The sequence below is a fragment of the Argopecten irradians genome, chromosome 7 (genome assembly GCF_041381155.1).
Source record: "Argopecten irradians isolate NY chromosome 7, Ai_NY, whole genome shotgun sequence".
Classification (NCBI taxonomy): Eukaryota; Metazoa; Mollusca; class Bivalvia; order Pectinida; family Pectinidae; genus Argopecten; species Argopecten irradians.
This window is the reverse complement of record NC_091140.1, coordinates 14,046,392-14,066,588: the sequence shown is the minus strand read 5'-3', so window position 1 is coordinate 14,066,588 and position 20,197 is coordinate 14,046,392. Positions and strand designations below refer to the sequence as shown.

Genomic DNA, 20,197 nt, shown 5'->3' with positions numbered 1-20,197 from the left:
AATACTTCCAACTCTAAGCGATATGTTCCTTCTGATGGCCGTTATATTCCCACCGATATTGCAATATTAGATTTTTTTTCGATTAAAGTTTCTTCGTGTGATGACATTTTCCCCTTCAATATAATAGTCCGAGGTAATAGTATTTCATTCAAAAGTCAACAGACCAGTTCAGTTGGGATGAGCGTCGGCGTTACTATTCTAGACTTTGTAGCAAAAACGAAAACGTGCATGAACAATAAGTTTCCAGAAAGACCAATGCTTATCAATATTCAAAGTGGAAACCGGATACGGCCAGCTTTAAGCGATGTATTCCGTTTGATGATTGTTATGTTCATGCTGATATTGACCTGCTATGTCAAGTTTATATCGTATCTGGTTTCTATTATTGAAAAAAGAACATCCTAAATCTGGCACTGGACAATGATTCATTTAAATAGCAGGTCCGTCATCTGCATTACCATCTTAGTTCCCAATTCCTCAAGCAGTAGTTGTATAATCAAATAATTTGAGAACAGAGATATGCTGCTGCGATGTTGATGCTTGAAAAGGCAATAGATTTCACAAATGATAATGCAAAATGGCATACTAACTAACTACTTACTTACCTTCTTTATAAAGAAACAAAACAACAACAAAAAGTATTCACGAAATACATTTTCGACGTTTGAGAGAGAAATACAAAAGTAGTAATGTACATATTTTGTACGTAGTTAAATCAAATTATTAAATAGATTAATATTGCACTCCATGTTATTAAATACGTGACAGAAAACCCACATACAGCCTTAAAGATGCTCCACCGCTGACAAATGGTATTTTTTTCACTATCAAAAACAAGATCAGACAATTTGATATTTTCTTCACTTACAAAAGTTACTTACTTTACACCATTACCACCATTGGAAAATTTGAGCTTCTAATTTTACTGCAAGATAAAAATATTTGAAATAATTAATTGCATCCCGAAAAAAATCCGTGGCACTATGTTCTATATAGAATGAAGTTCTGACTGCGCTTGCACCAAAAGCAAAATAAATGATTTTATATTATTTTTTGTGTTAATTAGACATATATATACACAATTAAACACCAATTGTTGTTCAATTGATGAGTATCATTTATGGTCTGTCGGCGATGGAGCATCTTTAAACGTAGACTTAACAATACATCCAGTAAGTTCCAAAGGGAGATAACTTTAATACAGATCACTTTATTGACAAATAAGTTAATACAGAATAACTGAATAAAAATCTTCCATTTGACAACTTGTAATCTTTGAAGAAACAAGAGATCCCAGCGGGATCTTGGCGCCCACCAAAGAATAATATATGTCTGACAATGGAAAGAGGGATCTTTTCCCAGCTTTTCAAACTTTTTCAAACATGCTACATATGAAAATTAAGATAGATCGCTTCATTACTTTCTGAGAAACAGTGGTGAAATTCAAGATGGCGGCCGGTTGGCCATCATGTTGACCGATCAGTCCCAAAGGTACTATGCACAACTAGGGCTCAAGGGGAACCTACGCATGGAATTTGAGAGATATCCCTTCAGTAATTCCTTTAATACTTTCTGAGAAATAGTGGTACCAACTTCAACTACCAATATCCAAGATGGCGGCTGGTCAGCCATTTTGTTGCGATAAGTCTCAAATATGAAATTTGAGAAATGCCCCTTGAGTACTTTCTGAGAAATAGCGGTAACAAACTTTAACTATCAAAATCCAAAATGGCCGATTGTCGGCCATTTTGTTGACCGATCGGTCCCAAAATGCAATATGCACAGCTAGGGCCCTAGCGGAACCTACATATGAAATTTGAAAAAGATCCCTTTAGAACTTTCTGAGAAATAGCGGTAACAAAAATTGTTAACGGACGGACGGACAACAGACTACAGACAAAAGGCGATTTGAATAGCCCACCATCTGATGATGGTGGGCTAAAAACTGACATGAATTCCCATTTAATTGTTCAACGCAAAAATATCAAAAAAAATTTAAAAGAACTTTTAAAGTCAAACATTTTTTAACTTTATTATTTGTAGGTAAAATGACATTTTCAGCTGATTGGTGTAGAGAACACAGACATTTTCAGCTGATTGGTGTAGAGAACACAGACACTGTCAGCTGATTTGTGTAGAGAACACAGACATTTTTAGCTGATTGGTGTAGAGAACACAGACACTGTCAGCTGATTGGTGTAGAGAACACAGACATTTTCAGCTGATTGGTGTAGAGAACACAGACACTGTCAGCGGATTGGTGTAGAGAACACAGACACTGTCAGCTGATTGGTGTAGAGAACACAGACACTGTCAGCTGATTGGTGTAGAGAATAGACACTGTCAGCTGATTGGTGTAGAGAACACAGACACTGTCAGCTGATTGGTGTAGAGAACACAGACACTGTCAGCTGATTGGTGTATAGAACACAGACACTGTCAGCTGATTGGTGTAGAGAACACAGACACTGTCAGCTGATTGGTGTAGAGAACACAGACACTGTCAGCTGATTGGTGTAGAGAATAGACACTGTCAGCTGATTGGTGTATAGAACACAGACACTGTCAGCTGATTGGTGTAGAGAACACAGACACTGTCAGCTGATTGGTGTAGAGAACACAGACACTGTCAGCTGATTGGTGTAGAGAATAGACAATGTCAGCTGATTGGCGTATAGAACACAGACACTGTCAGCTGATTGGTGTATAGAACACAGACACTGTCAGCTGATTGGTGTATAGAACACAGACCCTGTCAGCTGATTGGTGTAGAGAACACAGAGACTGTCAGCTGATTGGTGTAGAGAACACATACCCTGTCAGCAAATTGGTGTAGAGAACACAGACACTGTCAGCTGATTGGTGTATAGAACACAGACCCTGTCAGCTGATTGGTGTAGAGAACACAGAGACTGTCAGCTGATTGGTGTAGAGAACACAGACCCTGTCAGCTGATTGGTGTAGAGAACACAGACACTGTCAGCTGATTGGTGTAGAGAACACAGACACTGTCAGCTGATTGGTGTAGAGAACACAGACACTGTCAGCTGATTGGTGTATAGAACACAGACACTGTCAGCTGATTGGTGTAGAGAACACAGACACTGTCAGCTGATTGGTGTAGAGAACACAGACACTGTCAGCTGATTGGTGTAGAGAACACAGACACTGTCAGCTGATTGGTGTAGAGAACACAGACACTGTCAGCTGATTGGTGTAGAGAACACAGACAGTGTCAGCTGATTGGTGTAGAGAACACAGACATTTTTAGCTGATTCTTATAGAGAACACAGACATTTTCACCCGATACAGTGACCCTTAATAACTTATTACAATGACATGAGTACCAAAACCCTTTGCATGATAAAAGGATTCAAAGGTTTGATTAACTGTCAAACTGACGCTCCATAATAAATCAATATAGATTTTTTTTTAAATCTGTTTTGAGTTCAAAGTACACTTTTACATGCTACTGATGATATCTCATCTGCTTTGACAATAATACCTTATCTCCATAAATATAAAGATAAATATGATAACTCAATAAATACTAAATAGGTACATACATGGCTAATTCTAATCTAATCTAATTTGCTTATCAATGTTTCAATACAAACTATCTTTTATTTTGTGTATGTGTAGAAACCTGCAGACTTCTGATGAGACATCAAAGACTGATTAATGGTTTTTATGACAGTAAATATCAGGTAAATCTATTTTATACATGCATGACATAAGTCACATAAGTGATTTTAAATTACATTCAACACGAGGAAGTGCTTACTGCAGAAACTTCTTCATTAACACCACATCACAAAATTCTGTAAGTTTGACTTCAGTACATATAAGAATTCTTATGTTTACACACTTTTGTGACAGGAATACAAAATTAGACCCTCAATATCACCCTCTACCACCTGCTCCAACAATATAACATTGTTAATTGACAATTCTGGTGCTTATCTCTACATTTCTATTACTATATAGCTCTTTTATTCAGAACACCTGTATAAACCAGACAACTTGGTCCCACTGTTAAAGTTTCTGTGTAACTCTTCTATTCAAACCACCTGTACATTATATAATCTAGACAAAATCCACTGTATATACAGTTCAATGGAACCCTTAATTATAATTTAAACTATTTTACAAACCAAACAGAAGGTTTCACAACACACATTTCACAAAAACCTGTGTTATAATTTGGACAATTTATCACCAGATAATTGAATCATTAGCAATAATATAAGGTTCCAAAGGAATGGAATACACATTCTGTAAACTGACTTCTTTTCACGAAGGATTAAATTTTGCATATTTCACAAATGATTTTAAATAATGATAATTCTTGCAAAGATGTGTCAAACACATGTACAGGTAGAACCAAATGAGTATATATCTTGAAATTAATTGATGTGAACAAGTTGGTATGTAATAAAGATTATTTAAAACACAACAATACACTGCCACAAATATAAGTTAGTTGATCGTATTGGTTTACGTAAAATTAACTTCTCAGATCAATAAATTAGTACTTCTCTGTATACACAGGCATTAGTTCCATCTAACAAACAAATATAAAATTAATTAGTCAACATACTATACAATAGTTTTTATAGACTGAGAAGGCAAGAGCCTGTGTTAATACCAAGGAATGTATAAAAATGAGAATCACTCAACGAATATACATCTGAATATATATATACTTCAAGGTAAATATTATATAAATGAAGTGACTGTAATTTTCTATTCATGTAGTTTTTGTATTATCTCCTCAAAACAAGAGATCAACATCAAACCCCAAGATTGTGTTTTATCTAAACCAATCAAAAATGAAGTAACTTTTTTACAACGTCATTTATAATTGGCCAAGTCTAAACTCAAGACTGTTTTAGACTTAAGACCATTTCTTGATCTTTGGGACAGCACATTCATGGTTCCTTTCTATCTTTGTACTCAAATTGGTGGAAATTTCCCTTTAGCACAGTCCATAGACTGGCTTTTCCACAATATGAAATTAAGATCAGATGATAACTGGCATTTATGAAACCATTCCAATGATGAACTTCCAGTGTCCATCTTCCTTCAGGAATGATATGGGTACATCTGTCACAGCGAAAAAATAATTATCTTGCATATATGAAATAGCTTTGATCTCCTTCAATAATTCAAGTGAAATTTTACATATACAGTAACAGTACATGATGAACAATTCAGATATTGGTATTATAAAGTCCCATACAGACCTTAGTTAAAACGGAAATACAAAAATTATAAAAGAATGGTTATGGAATGTACTTGAAGGAATGTTGTTATTGACAAAAGCTGCCTAATAGCTTCCTAAGAGACAATAATATTTTTTCACCTGAACAAACTTCCTCTTGTATAATACTGGTGTAAATTTAAAAGAAATCAATATTTTGCACATTTTCACAAAAACATACAAATTTCCTGTACATGATTTTATCCTTAGGAATAAAATACACTTTTTTGATTAGGTAAGAAACTAAACATGATCTCAAATGAATCAATCCATGTACAATGAGAAACATAAACACATTGTATATGTCATTGACTTGGAAGAAAAAATAATGCCGAGTTGTTTTGACAAGTTATCCTACATGAAATTGTTTACAGAACTGAAGACATGTATAACATGAAATATTTGTGTGTGTCTTTTTTCATGGTTTTAAATTTTCAACTTATTTTGTGGATGCAAAACCAGTAACTCCTCAAAGAGTATCTGAGATTCCGTAAATCAACTTATTTTGGCGAGATAAAATTTTAGCGAAAAATAAATTATACAGAAATTAAATTAGAGCAATCATACGTGTATGTAAGCGTAACAATGCTTGTACGAAAATTGCTAAAATAAGATTAACAGTAAAATATGCACATTTACAACAGTATGAAAGATCATTATTTATGTAAATAATGGATATTAAAAAAAAAAAAACTTGTGTAGTCTACAAACAAATAGATGAGACAGATGAATGTTTTTTGCATTAAAGTTTACCTGTAAGTAAGGTTCTGATTTTATCTCAGGTAACTACAGTATATTACAATATGCACACATCAAGAAGTTTCTTTTGGTGGAATTCCCATATATCCGAATAAAAAGAGTCCAAATCAACATGATTTTTAAGTAAAAGTAGGCAAGTGTGTTAACTATCTTGTTAAACATATTTTTAGACTTTTCATCAAACAGTGGATTTTTCCCCCTAAATCATCTATGCATATTAGCATAGTAAATTTTCCCTGTAATGTGGCCTTATTCAATTTCAGAAAAACTCATAATGAACTGTTCCACTTCATGCAGTAGAATAATCCAAATGAGTCTTCAGGGTGAACGAGTTTAGCACAGGCTATTGTGTTTTTGTAAGTGCACATGGAAATTGTAATCCTGATGTTATGGTCCTCTATTTTGGTACAGGCTTCAATAACAGGGCCATGACTTTGGAATCAGCTGGGTTGTCCACATTGACATTCAAGGCTAAATGGTTGCCTCGAGAACATATATATGTGGGCACTTGTTCAACTTGTATAACTCTTTCGTCGTCACTGTAAATAATAACTGCTGCTTGAACAGGTGCTTCACCGTTTACTGTTGCTGATTCGTGACAAAAGATCTGTAGGGTCCAGTTTTCTCCGTTTTTCCTGTAGGTAATTTTCCACTCGCCTTCACGCTGACTGCAGGGTACGGGGCCAGCGTATGTTCGGACATCGACCTGTATTCCAAATCTAAGAGTGTTCTGCATCCGAACAGAATCAACAGTCAAGTCCAGGTAATTTCTCGGCATGTAGAAAGGACCTGTAAAAGACAGGTTGAGGTCTACCTGAGAAGGACACAGTGACCTAAATCTGTAGGCGCTGCCGACAAGTTCGTGTAGAATGTCCTTACACTCCTCCCTGTTCATCAGATCTGAATGTTCGATCTCGTACAGCTGTTTTACAAGCATCTGTGGGAACCGGATCAACGGAAGCAATTTCTCTGCATTTTCTTTCAGATCACTTTCCCGTTGTTCATCCAGGAGCCAAGAGACCAGTGACATATACAGTACGTGTTCACTCATAACAATGAGCTCAGAGTTGTGTAACAAGTCATTCACGAAATCAAAGTCCATGCTTGGCCATTCTTCTAGTTTCAGTAAACTATCAGCATTCCAGGCAATGGTTTTGGCACACTGGTTTATGAGATCATCAAGTCCTAAGGCTTTGGCCCACGCATACCAACTCAGGGCATTTCGGACCTTAGGAGACTTACTGTTTTCTACCATGTACATTGTACACAAACTTTTAAGTGATGTAACATTGTATTTGTCGGCCAAGCAAAGAATTCCGACAGCCGTTTCTACCCGTATCATTATCTCAGCTGTGTAAAGAAAGCGCAGAAATTTGTCGAAAACACCCTGACATTCTACGCTTTCACTGAGCTCAAACTCGCTGGAGTTCTCCTGCGACCATCGACTTTCATACAGCATTGTCCTAAACACGTCGCTCGACTTGGCAAGGACAAATTTATGAGCATTATATACTTCATCTCCAACTTTTAACTTCACGTCACTGAGAGCCTCCTGGTTGTAAAATTGAGATACATTCTGGATAAAATTGCCTTCATCTCGAAGTATATGACTCTCTTCTTCATGTACTTGTGAATCCATTTTCTGAAAAATATCAAAAGAAAATCTCTTAACTCACTGGACATTCAAATGGAATTCTATAAATTTGAATACTTCATTTCATTTGAAGTTTTTTTTCAAATGTCAAAAGCCAAGTTGCAAGGAAATGCATGGGTGTTGTTGAAAATGATTTCATACTAAAACGCTGGTAATCAAATATTATAGACATTTTATCCATTTAGCCACTAAAGCTCAAAGGTGGTAGAATGACACCTTTACCACTAAGCCACTGCCAGCCCTGAATAAGAATGTAAATTATACACATGCACTTATAATAAGGTTGTTTATATAAATATTTCAGTGTATTATAAGACACAACTGCATACACAATGCAATAGCTATTCAATGCTTATTATTGTTAGAGTTAAAGGTGCGTTTTTAAATGAAATTATGCATGGATTTATTCAGCATATAACTAATGCTGTCAATCTGTTTATGTAAATTTCTAATCAGTTCACCTAGAGACAGATCAATATTTGCATGCATATTAAAATATTTCTGAATGAATGTACGATTATATATATACACATTTCAGACCAATGACACTAAACAATGCAGTAGGGTAATACGTTTATATTGTCACGCTAGTTTGTGCCTTTAAGCTGTTTATTTTAATACACCAAGTTATTAATTAAGTAATTATTACAATAAACCAGCTGCAGACAACATTTCAAATACACACATGCAGTGATGCACTTGAATTAGCAAGTCACAACAAGGTATTCAAATTAAATTGTGTTATTAAATTAAACCATCTTTCGAAAACGGCTTTTAATTTTTTTAAACTGGAATGTAAAACGTGATTGATAATTTTGTAGAGTCCGGTGAACCAAATCTTTATTGATTAAACCTTATTCTAATGTCTAGTTTCATGTGAATATAAATCATTATTCTGAGAACAGGAATATATAGGCGGGTATAAATAACGGATTTAGCACCGACATGACTCTGTCTATTGCTCATCTATTCAATACTGACATTAGTGTTCTATAGGTCACCATTACATAAATTTGTACCAGACAACATGGGGACTGTGTTCTGACCACTATTTATCAGGCAAGCTAGTGCATATACTGTATATAGACTACATGTATGTACAAACCAAATAAATCATGTCCATCACCTAAGTGAGAGAAACTGATTAAACTGGTTCCTTTTACAACAAAATCTTGATCTTGATCACCCCAGAAAGATTTGTAATGAAAGTAATTATGGCACGATCCAATAAAAGCGTCATGGAGTAATTTTAATAATCTAGTAAACTTTCTTAAAACCCCCACATTGTTTGACCAGATGCTCTAGCTAGATTGTGTTTGTCATGTGTTCGTAATTTCATCCCATTCCAAACTTACCCATAATGAATAGTGGTCACAATACAGCCTGGTAAACCAGAATAACTGGTTTCAAACCACATGTAACTGGCTAAGTGGCGTCATACATAAAGTGATACTAAACCCGTGGAAGTTTTGATATATTTGTATCTTGACCATGGCCATGGTGAAGTGTTAGTGTATGAGAAAGTGATATTGTTGAATGTTGGTTATTATATAATATTTACATGTTGAATGTTGGTTATTATATAATATTTACATGTTGAATGTTGGTTATTATATAATATTTACATGTTGAATGTTGGTTATTATATATTATTTACAATTTGCACTGACATGGACTCAATAACCATCCTTTCTAGTATTATCATTATCAGTGTATAATGTTAGTACAACACGCGCGGCGATTTTATTGTTATGTGAATAGTCGATGGCGTAGCAGCGTGAGGTCATCACCCCACTTTTGGCAGGAACATATGAATGACTCAATTCCAATGAGCTGTTCAATCAAATTCGTTGACGATTACGGGATAGAAAAAAATATGGGTATTTTAATAAAAAATATGCAACTGCCGTGGGAAAAAATAATATTCATTTACCCCGCCCCTCAGGCCCCCAGGGGGGATCAGCCCCATCATTTGTATAATTTTGAATCCTCACCCTATAAGGATGCTACCATTGCATTATGAGTGCTATCCCACACAAGTTTCAGAGAAGACTTTTTAATGGAAATAGCCAAATTGACCCCTTCTGACCCCGCCCCTCAGGCCCCCTGGGGGGTCAGCCCAATCATTTGTACAATTTTGGATCTCCACCCTATAAGGATGCTACCATTGCATTATGAGTGCTATCCAGCGCTTAGTTTCAAAGAAGTTGTTTATATGGAAATAGTCAATTTGACCCCTTTTGACCCCGCCCCTCAGGCCCCCGGAGGGTCAGCCCCATCATTTGTACAATTTTGAATCCCCGACCTATAAGGATGCTACCATTGCATTATGAGTGCTAGCCCATACTTAGTTTCAGAGAAGAAGTCGTTTATATGGAAATAGCCAAATTGACCCCTTTTAACCCCTTTTGACCCCCTCCCTCAGGCCCCCCGGGGATCAGCTCCATCACTAGTACAATTAAGAATCTCCATCCTAAAAGGATGTTACCATTGCATTATGGGTGCTATCCCATGCTTTGTTTCAATGCATTGAATCAAAGAATAAGTCGTTTATATGGAAATAGCCAAACCGACACTTTTGGCCCCGCCCCTCAGGCCCCTAGGGGGTCAGCCCTATCATTTGTATAATTTTGAGTCCCCAACCTACAAGGATGCTACCAGTCAAATTGGGTCAAATTCTGACCAATGGTTATTAAGAGGAAGGCGATTGTTGACGGACGTCGGACGTCGGACGCCAGATGCCGCAGTCTCCCATAATCTCACCTCAGTCCTTCGGACCAGGTGAGCTAATAATAATCCGTCCACATATCTCCATGCATTCTCTCGTACCTGATGTACTCGACTAGCCACCTGCACGTTACCACCTGTCCCAAACAAGTGACGCTTCCATATATAAACTACCTAAGGCATACACGTGTACATGTGTGTTTAATATCTTAGGTATTTTGAAGTGTTTTATTATCTCGTTTTTGACATATTTTGGGATCTAGCAGAAAATATTACTTCAATGAAGCCTTGTCAGGTAAGTGCATTGTTTATTTTTAGTTTGACAATGTTATCTACTATTAGAATTTCAGAGTTTGTTTACGTTACAATCAAAATGGATCTTGTTCGTGGAAAAGGTATGAATTAATTCATTACTTTTAATTCAACTGTATAGATCTATATATCATACTTAGAAACTTTACTTGAGAAAACATTAGTTATGTCTTGGGTATATAGTTCAGTAGATCTAGAGCCGATCAGGTGTTAGTTATTACACCTTGAACAGCGAGTTTTCGACTGATTGCACATGCGTGTGGTTCACGCGCTTTATATAGGGGTCGGTAACAGGTGTTGTATCCAAGCAGAGTTAAAACAAAATGGTGACTGACCGTCCTAAGAAACATAAGGGGTTGTCTCAGAAACGAATTTTGAAAAAAAAAATTGACAAAAAGAACTTAATTATTCTTAAAATCTCAAATGTTGATTTTTTAACTTGCATTGTCAGCTTTAAATAAATATAAGCACTACAAAGCAGACATAAAACACAACTGGAATACAAGTTATATTGGTTTGATAGTGTAAAAAAGGGCAACTCTCAAGTGCTATTCTTATTAGGGTAGGTCAACACCTAGTGTTGGAATATTCTCCACCAGTCTCATATTTTGTACTCACATTCATTAAATAAGTGAAGAATCTGTATGTATCATGTGAGATTTTTGACATGGGGAATAGGTTGTGTTGCCTACCCAATCCCCGCCCCCTTCTGACCCCAATGTGAATCATGTACTTTCATTAAATAACTTCTAATTATGGGTACAAAGTCAGCACACATTGACATTTGTCAATTTCTAGCACTTTCTGTCAGGTATGGGGAGAGATCAAAAAGGACTAATTGGTTTTCATTCCAACAGGATGTTGTAGACAATTTAATTTAACAATGAAGAGGATGACAATAAGTAAAGTCTATTTAACAGAACAAAAGAAATAAAAAGATCAGTCGAAAAGACACTTCCTCAGAACTTCCTCGCCCCTCAATTTAAGAGTAATTAGATTCGGATGAAGCACTCATGTGCTACATGTACTTCATTCTATTGAATTAAAGTTAAACTAAATGTTCCTCACCCTTCAATTTCAACTTAATCAAATTTAAACAATTGTATTTATACATCCAACACTATAGTATCTTTAATGACGCAGGGATCGCTGTTGGGATTTCAGATGTTGAAGGATGGTGATAGTGTTTAACAGCTATAGATGTACCTATATGCACTTAAAGGTCCGTTACCTTTCCGGAGCAAAATATAAAGGTTTCTTAAAAAACATTAGTAACATCAGAAAATGCATACCGATGACCTAAAATAAGGTTACGACACCAAACATATGCAAGATTTCCTGCGTAATATATGAAAACAGTGGCGAGTCAATTCGCTGTTTTGCCGTCTGGCGCAATGATAATCAACCTACACGCGGTATTTAGGACGACGGCGGGAAACATAATACGACCTGCGTTATGAAAATAAACATTTTATTTATTTTAATCAAATCGTTCAGAAGGTGATGATAAATGTAGTATTAACGGTAAGTTAATAATTTTTAAGACTCTACAAAATTATCGATCTTGTTTTACATTCCCATTTTAAAAATTAAAAGCCGTTTCGGAAAGGTAGTGGGCCTTTAAGTTATATTTCTGTGTGGATGCAGTAGTAATTTCAGAAACAGTTACAGGTACATAAATTTACTACAGGTATAAAACTTTCTCAATGATTCAGTTCAAAAAGTTCATTGATATTAAAAGTAATTTTCTATCAACATACATAAGCAAGTTTACAATAATAAATAAATTAATATATAATTATAAAACCTACGATGAATGACATCATTCAAATACTTATATTAAAATCTTTGGTTACACCCTTGTATTGTGAGGTTGACTTCACAAACCAAACAACTTTCTTAAGACACTTAAACACCAAAATTATCAAAAAAAATCTACATTAAATATCATCTTACTGTATGTTAATGATATTATTCAAAATAGAATTTAGTGAAACAATTTTTTGAATATCAGACAATGAACGATAAATCTTGACTTATTAGTACTTCAACTCTCAACTCTACAATGATCTGAATTCTAATGATTATACATTTACGACAATGGTGACCATATAGGCCCTATCTTCAACTGTTTCACTCCTACAGACACATTTAAACTCTTCTAATTTAAACGTAGGATCAGTTCATTATATAATTTCAAGGGTGAACAGGTTACGTGTCATGATGGTTAAGTCCTTGATTCTGATGGTCATATTACAATCGTTTTGTGGTTCATACTTTTGGACATTAATATGACTTAGTTTGTTTTACTTTAAGACTTAGATCAAAGAAATTTTAAATTCAAAGTAGTCTTGAAACAAAAATTGAATACTAAAATAATACATTTCACAAGTGAAGTTATTTATTTGATTACACAAAAAATTCTCATCCACAAAAAATGTAATAAAAAAATCTAGTTAATTTCAGAATATTGATTTTTACCTCGAGATATGGTAATCTATTGAATCAACACTAGCACCTCTACAAAGCTTCCAGACAATGAGCTAGAAAAAAATTAAAGTTTGAACTCTAAGACAAATGAAAACCTTCAAAATATAAACAAGTTTTACCTTTGTTTTGGTCCCCTCGTCCTCGTTAACGGGTGTGTGGATCTCAGCCACAACCTCTAATTCAGGATTAGGATTAGACATACTCAAAGTTTATACAGACTAAAAATAACACTTCCAGCGTGACGTAACCCCCGACCCAATACACACCACAATCACCTGATCGTACTACGTATCTCCATAGGTTTAATGCTAAGTGTAAGTCAAGATGGTGTTATCAAATTTCTTGTCATTAAAACGTCCTTTAACACATATCCATATATTTGTAGTGTCCAAGTCAAACTATCCACGGGTACAAAAACATACTGAATTGATATCTGACCAGAACTGGTTATAAGTAAACAGGTAATAACTCTCCAGTTGTTAACCTAGATACAGAGCTATGCTTTGATTCTGCCACATCATGTGGACTTAGAACAGACGTACAATAAGTTTTTGTCCGTGTCCATACACCCATGGATGTACAAAGGAGAAAGGCCAGCTTTTAACACCTCAGTACGGTGAAAACCGCTTTCCTCTGTTCATTATCGGCCTTTAAAACGGGTACAGGTTGATGAAGTGTAGGTTTTACATTAATCAGAAACAACACAGAACTCAGCTTATCTTGGTCACAAATCACAGGTTGTCTAATCCAAACTTATAATGAAATGAGTAAAGGTTTCTCTCCTGGCTAAAGTCCCAGTTAGTAAGAAATAATATGTAATTCAGTTTTATTGTCTCTTTTAATCCATACAGAGCCTCAAAATCCAAATCTGTCTCCTTATTTTAACCTCATCCAGAACGACAACATGTATAGGTCACTATTCGGTAGCTACGGTCATATCTTCTCAGACAGGGAGACAGAATTTTCTTACAGAGTCTGTGAAAACAGACAATCTCTGCGACTTGAAATCCAGCTAAAGATGAAACAAACTTCAACCTAACATGTCACATACATGTACAGGTGTCTTCTCTATCTCGTTACACAGAGCTGGCATACCTGTAAACCTGTCAGTCTACTTGGTGATGTGTATTTGTGTATTAAATAGTGAGTCTGCATGCTTACAACTCCCTGTTCACCCTTCTGGGCCAACAAACCACAAATCATCAATTAATCTTTGTATCAAATATACCTGTCCATTTCCCGGCCAACAAACCACAATTCATATATCTATCTACCTATTCTCTCTAGGCATACAATGAAGGGTACAAATTTATCAATCGACAAAACATTCTTGTGTAGTATATACTGTATATAAATAATGTAACCCAGAAGGTCATACTACGGCTTGTTTGTGTTTACATTCTATAGTAACAGCCAGGTTTATATTATGGAAGAAAGCCAGAGTTCCCTTATAAATAAACATAAAACTATCAACCTATGGCTAATAACATGTAGCGGGAAGATTTGATAGTACAACTAAGCAGTCATAAAATTTGCCCATGAAAACTCAAAGTAAAATTTTCACCTGTTAAAATTTGGCAATTTTTCATCAATCTTCAGATTTAATTTGGTGTTAAATATAATCTTAACATGTCATTAAATTAGTCTGTCCTGTCCTATTCTGTCTTTGCATATTACAGAGTTAGCTCCCTTGTAGGTAGGTATCGATTGTTACGTCATTATTTTGTGAGTGCAATTTTCGTCGTTTTCTCCGAAACGTATGACGTTACGCTCGCAAACACGTGACGTCACAATCAATACCTACCCGCAAGTGCAGATAACTCTGTAATATGCAAATTCGGATTTCATTTCCCTCTTTAAATTTTTCTGCGCAACACATGTTATCTGATGTCAATTAATGGCTAACAGTAAAATAATTTATATTAAAAGTTCTTGCATCTTTATTTAGCTGTGATATAACTTGACAAGTTAAATTTTGGTGATCTACATACAGCAAATTGTCCAATTAGATGCCCACTAAAATTTCACTTTACAATGGTACCTGCCAATTAGAAAGCCATTATACCAAATACCTAGAGAAAAACCATGTTGGATTCAATTGCAAAACCCAGAGGTAGAGGGCTACTGGTAATTTATCATATTGGAGCATTTTAACCACTTGGCTACTAAAATTCACAAAGTCATGTACAGTATACAGAAAGCGTCATGTTACTTATACTTTAAATAGATTGTTTGTGATTTAGCTATCATAGTGACCTATGACATATGACCCATGTCATACACATTTCGTTTGCAGACTGACCACTGTCCAGTGAACTAACCATTGTCTGTTCATAAGGACCTTGATGTGACGGCCATGAATTACACTCGGTCCTAAAGGCTACTTTTCCAGTCATTAATTAATCTGTTGTTTTGTTTACCTAAGTTACATACAAGGTGATAAATATTGTTTCTGTTGTAGAAAAATGGCCTCCCTAAGCAATGGCACATCTCCAGCAGAGAAGACCTTCCTCTGTCAAAGACCGCTGTATGTCGGTAAACTTGCCACTGGTGGACGTGACTAAAGAGGATGCAAAGTCTGATGTAACAGAAGTCACATGACAATTTGCAGTAACCTGTATTCTAACAATTTCGGTGTACACCGCTGTATATCGATAAACTTGCCACTGGTCATCGTGACTATAGAGGCCACCAAAGTTATACGGTACAAAGTCTGACAAAACAGAATGGTCACATGACAATATCTGAGTATATGACACAGACAGCCAACTATCACACAGCTAAACTGTATGTTTTAGAGTAAACAAAGGGCAATAACTCTCAAATATTGTAGGGGCAGATATTGCATATTTATGTCTCAGATTTCTAAATCAAGGTTATGCCTATTTCCCGATTTCTCAAAACAAGTACTGTAGCACATACTTCAGTCAAACTACAAGTCAACTCCCTATGCATCTTGTCTTAAACTTTTTTGCCTTCAGCCTTAAGATACCAATTATATAGCAAATATTCTTGCATGGTTGAAACAGACCTCCTGTCATTGGTAAGCCGTTTTAAAAATGACATTACAACAGTGATGTGTGTAGATTGCATGTATAATTCTAATTATAATTGCCTGGTTGAACTCTGGGCTGTTACTACCAGATAGCTGTATATTATGGGATATTATAGTATTTAATGTGTATTTGACCTAGCTGACCGGTTTCATGTGAAAACTTCCTGAGACTGCATACAACTTAAATCCAAAGTTTTCACTAGTATATTTACAGGCCTTCAATACCGCTCAACCAATAACTGAATTCCACGAAATGTTATTTACTTTACCGACTTCTTGAAAAGCATGGGAAAAATAATACATCAGCGAGATAAAAAAACGTAACTGGACACCTTCGTGACATCACCAATAAGAAAAATACACCAGTTACAGACAAAACATGCCTTCAAATTCAGATTATTCAGGTTATCAAATTTGATCTTGAGTCTCCCACACAAATTAGAAAAGGCAGGGTAAAAAGCATACAATAGATCCTCTCAGGATCAATGCCTTGGAATAGAACTGGGAACACAACCATTTTAATTGCCGTGTGATTCTGGATCTTAAATGGGTGTTCATTTCATATGAAATTTTATGAAACAACTCTAATTTTATTTTTGCAAGCCTCGGCAAGCAAAAATTAAAACTTCAAGACGAGCTTCATACAAGAGATGCCAGAGGGATCTTGGCGCCCACCAAAGAATGATCTACACCTGACAATGGAAAGATGGATCTATTTCTCTGCTTTTCAAATTTTTATTACATACTACATATGAAATTTGAGAAAGATCTTTTCCTTACTTTCTGAGATATATCGCAGTTACAAACTTCAATTATCAAAATCCAAGATGGATATCTGTTGGCCATCTTGTTAATCGAATAGTACCAAAATGCAATATGCACAACTAAGGTCCTAGCGGAACCTAAATATGAAAATTTGTGAAAGGTTGTTTCAGTACTTTCTGAGAAATAGTGATAACAAGAATTGTTAACAGACAGAAGGACAGCAGACAACAGACCACAGACAAAAGGCTATTTGAAAAGCCCACCATCATCAGATGGTGGGCTAAAAATCTCATGCGAAATGAACACTCATTTAAAATACTTTTCATCACATAACGGCAACAACGTACATATCGAATAATCTCAGTGTCAAAATTTATTGCTAAAATTCAGAGGTCGCCACTTTGTCACGGCATCCTTGAGCTCTAACATCATGTCATTGGTTACTGACATCAAGACATGATGTCACAATGAATTTCCAGCCAATGAAAAAGCACTCCAGGTTACAATGATACTCTAGTGACATATGCAAAAATATTACATGGGCAAAGTCACTGGATATCAGGCAGATTATAGGCAGAATTATTGTGTAATATGTGATAAATGTTTACGTATCTACAAAACTTTTATTTTTTTCCCATTGTTAAAATCCAAGATGTCCACTAAGCAAAGATTTTGAATTATGTTATGCATACCAGATGACAAGTGGAATCATTCTACTTAATGTGACAACAATAATCCAATCATTAAGCTTCCATACAAAATTCTCATTTTTTTCTCATTTTGAAATCCAAGATGGCCACTGATTAACCATTTTGACGATCTAATGGCATGGGAATCATCCTATCAAATTTGAGAACTATTCTCCACTTTCTTCCATTGTAATTGTACAAAAGACATACAGAACGACAAATTTACAGATGAACAACCTGATTACTATAGGGCACACACATCTCAATCAGCTATTAAAAATAATGAGCCAAAACTAATAAAGTTATAAGATTAAAGTGAATAGTCGGGCAAAGAATACCAGTCTAAATGCGTTCATTGGCCTTCCAAAAGTTCTCATATATTAATACGACGGTCAAGTTCTGCTTACGTTTCCCAGTTCTGACCATTAAAAGAAAGAAAAGTTGAAAGCATTGAAAGCGAGGCTGCGTGGAAATGTAACCACGGACATAGTCAGCCGGGAGGACGTTTTAGGATTCCTATACTTTAAATTAATATCTTCCTACACAGATAAGATTCTGACGAGAGATTTTATTTTTTCTATTTCATAAGAAATTATACTGGATACATTCACACCATTTTTACCAACTTTAGCCATCCTTGCCTGACTGTTCACTTTAAGTACATGACTTATAACTATAAGCCATGGATTATACTTATAGATGATTTATAATGATAAGTCATATGGATTATAAGAATAAATTACTTATCATGATGAGCCATGGATTATACTAATAAGTGACTTATAATGATAAGCCATGGATTATACCAATAAGTGACTTATAATGATAAGCCATGGATTATACTAATAAGTGACTTGTTGTAATAATCATGAGTTATAAACATAAGTGATTTATAACAATGGAAAAGTAACTTACAGCTTACAATAAACAATAATTTATAGTAATAAATAACCAATGATAGTAAATGATTGTAACAATAAAGAAATTATTAATACCGACCCATGACTATATAGCCTTACCCTAAACACTGTGTAGATACATTCTCGTGTGAACACCATACCTGTCTGTGCTGATAACATCCAGGTACTCGTTAGGACCAGGTAAAACTGTCGCTGTACCTCCGACAGCACTCTCCTTTAACTCCCCCGAGTTCCTGTTGGAGATCGATAAGGAAACAGCAGAGATACCCCGTCATATTGTCAGTCAATGATAGTCTGAGTCCATTCTGAAATACACAAAGAAATCCTAGACGTCATGCCTGAGTGATTTCAATCACAGATTTCACAGGACATCTGGTAACAGCTGCTGGGACAATCGATGATGCATCAACACAAAGACCTTTGTCTGTATAGTGTTACGGGATATTATAGTATTTAATGTGTATTTGACCTAGCTGACCGGTTTCTTGTGAAAACTTCCTCAGACTGCATACAACTTAAATCCAAAGTTTTCACTAGTATATTTACAGGCCTTCAATACCGCTCACCAAATAACTGAATTCCACGAAATGTTATTTACTTTACCCACTTCTTGAAAAGCATGGGAAAAACAATACATCCGCGAGATAAAAAATTGTAACTGGACACCTTCGTGACATCACCAATAAGAAAAATACACCAGTTGCAGACAAAACATGCCTTCAAATTCAGATTATTCAGGTTATCAAATTTGATCTTGAGTCTCCCACACAAATTAGAAAAGGCAGGGTCGATTGCTGATGCATCAACACAAAGACCTTTGTCTGTATAGTGTTACATAAGGACATGTTATACAGTTATATACAAAAGACTTACACGGAACTACTCAACAGAATGTACTTACATTGTATGACTCACAAAAGATCACGACAAAATATATTATACATAGATGGAAAAGATAACATAATTGCCATAATTTTCAGAGAATATTTTTATGACAAAACACATAAATAGGGTTATTTCAAGCCAGTTTGTATCACATGAGAGCTCCTACTGTTGATTCGCCCTGATCTTTTTTGCTTTACTCTTTTTTTACTGCAATACATCAAGTACTAAAAACTCTGGACTTGGTGCAAGGGCAAGTGAAAAGTGTTTGTGGTATATAACAAAGAGAACTGGTCAAAAAGGTCTGATCGAGCATCCCCTATGTGTTATTGACAAAATAGATGGTCAGACCAGATAGATACGTATATCTGTTTTATTTCATAAAAGTTCATCAAGCAGACAGAGGTCAAAGTTCATTATGCAGAAAAAGTACACATTCATGATAAAATCTTGGATTTTTTTCTTTTAGAAATTATTTAATTACCCTGGTAAGGCAGAAAGATATTAAAATACACCAATAAAACTGCCTATGATTCTTTATAATTCAGTAGCGATTAAAATCTGGCATGCATTACAAATATATTTAAGATTAGGCTTTAAAATTTATTCTCTATCATAAATGACCAATTCATAGTTTAAAGATAGGGGGAGATAATCTAGCATAAAAGTTCAGAAAAGAAA

The 20,197-nt window shown here is 35.3% G+C and overlaps 1 protein-coding gene across 6 annotated transcripts in view; it reads right to left on the bottom strand.

Annotated features, from left to right (window-relative positions):
- Window positions 1-634: 634 nt before the first annotated feature.
- LOC138327615 (BTB/POZ domain-containing protein 17-like) overlaps window positions 635-20,197 on the bottom strand; it is a 31,333-nt gene continuing 11,770 nt past the window's right edge. For 3 of the 6 annotated variants that reach the window (XM_069273863.1, XM_069273865.1, XM_069273864.1), the window contains exons 2-3: window positions 18,734-18,939; window positions 635-7,664 (exon numbers count right to left, since the gene is read on the bottom strand). In XM_069273863.1, coding sequence (XP_069129964.1) covers window positions 6,420-7,664; window positions 18,734-18,793 — 1,305 coding nt within the window. In that variant the 5' untranslated portion in view covers window positions 18,794-18,939 and the 3' untranslated portion in view covers window positions 635-6,419. Of the gene's footprint in view, window positions 7,665-13,324; window positions 14,320-18,733; window positions 18,940-20,197 lie in introns of those variants that run through there. The other 3 variants (XM_069273866.1, XM_069273862.1, XM_069273867.1) reach the window with 3 other exon arrangements.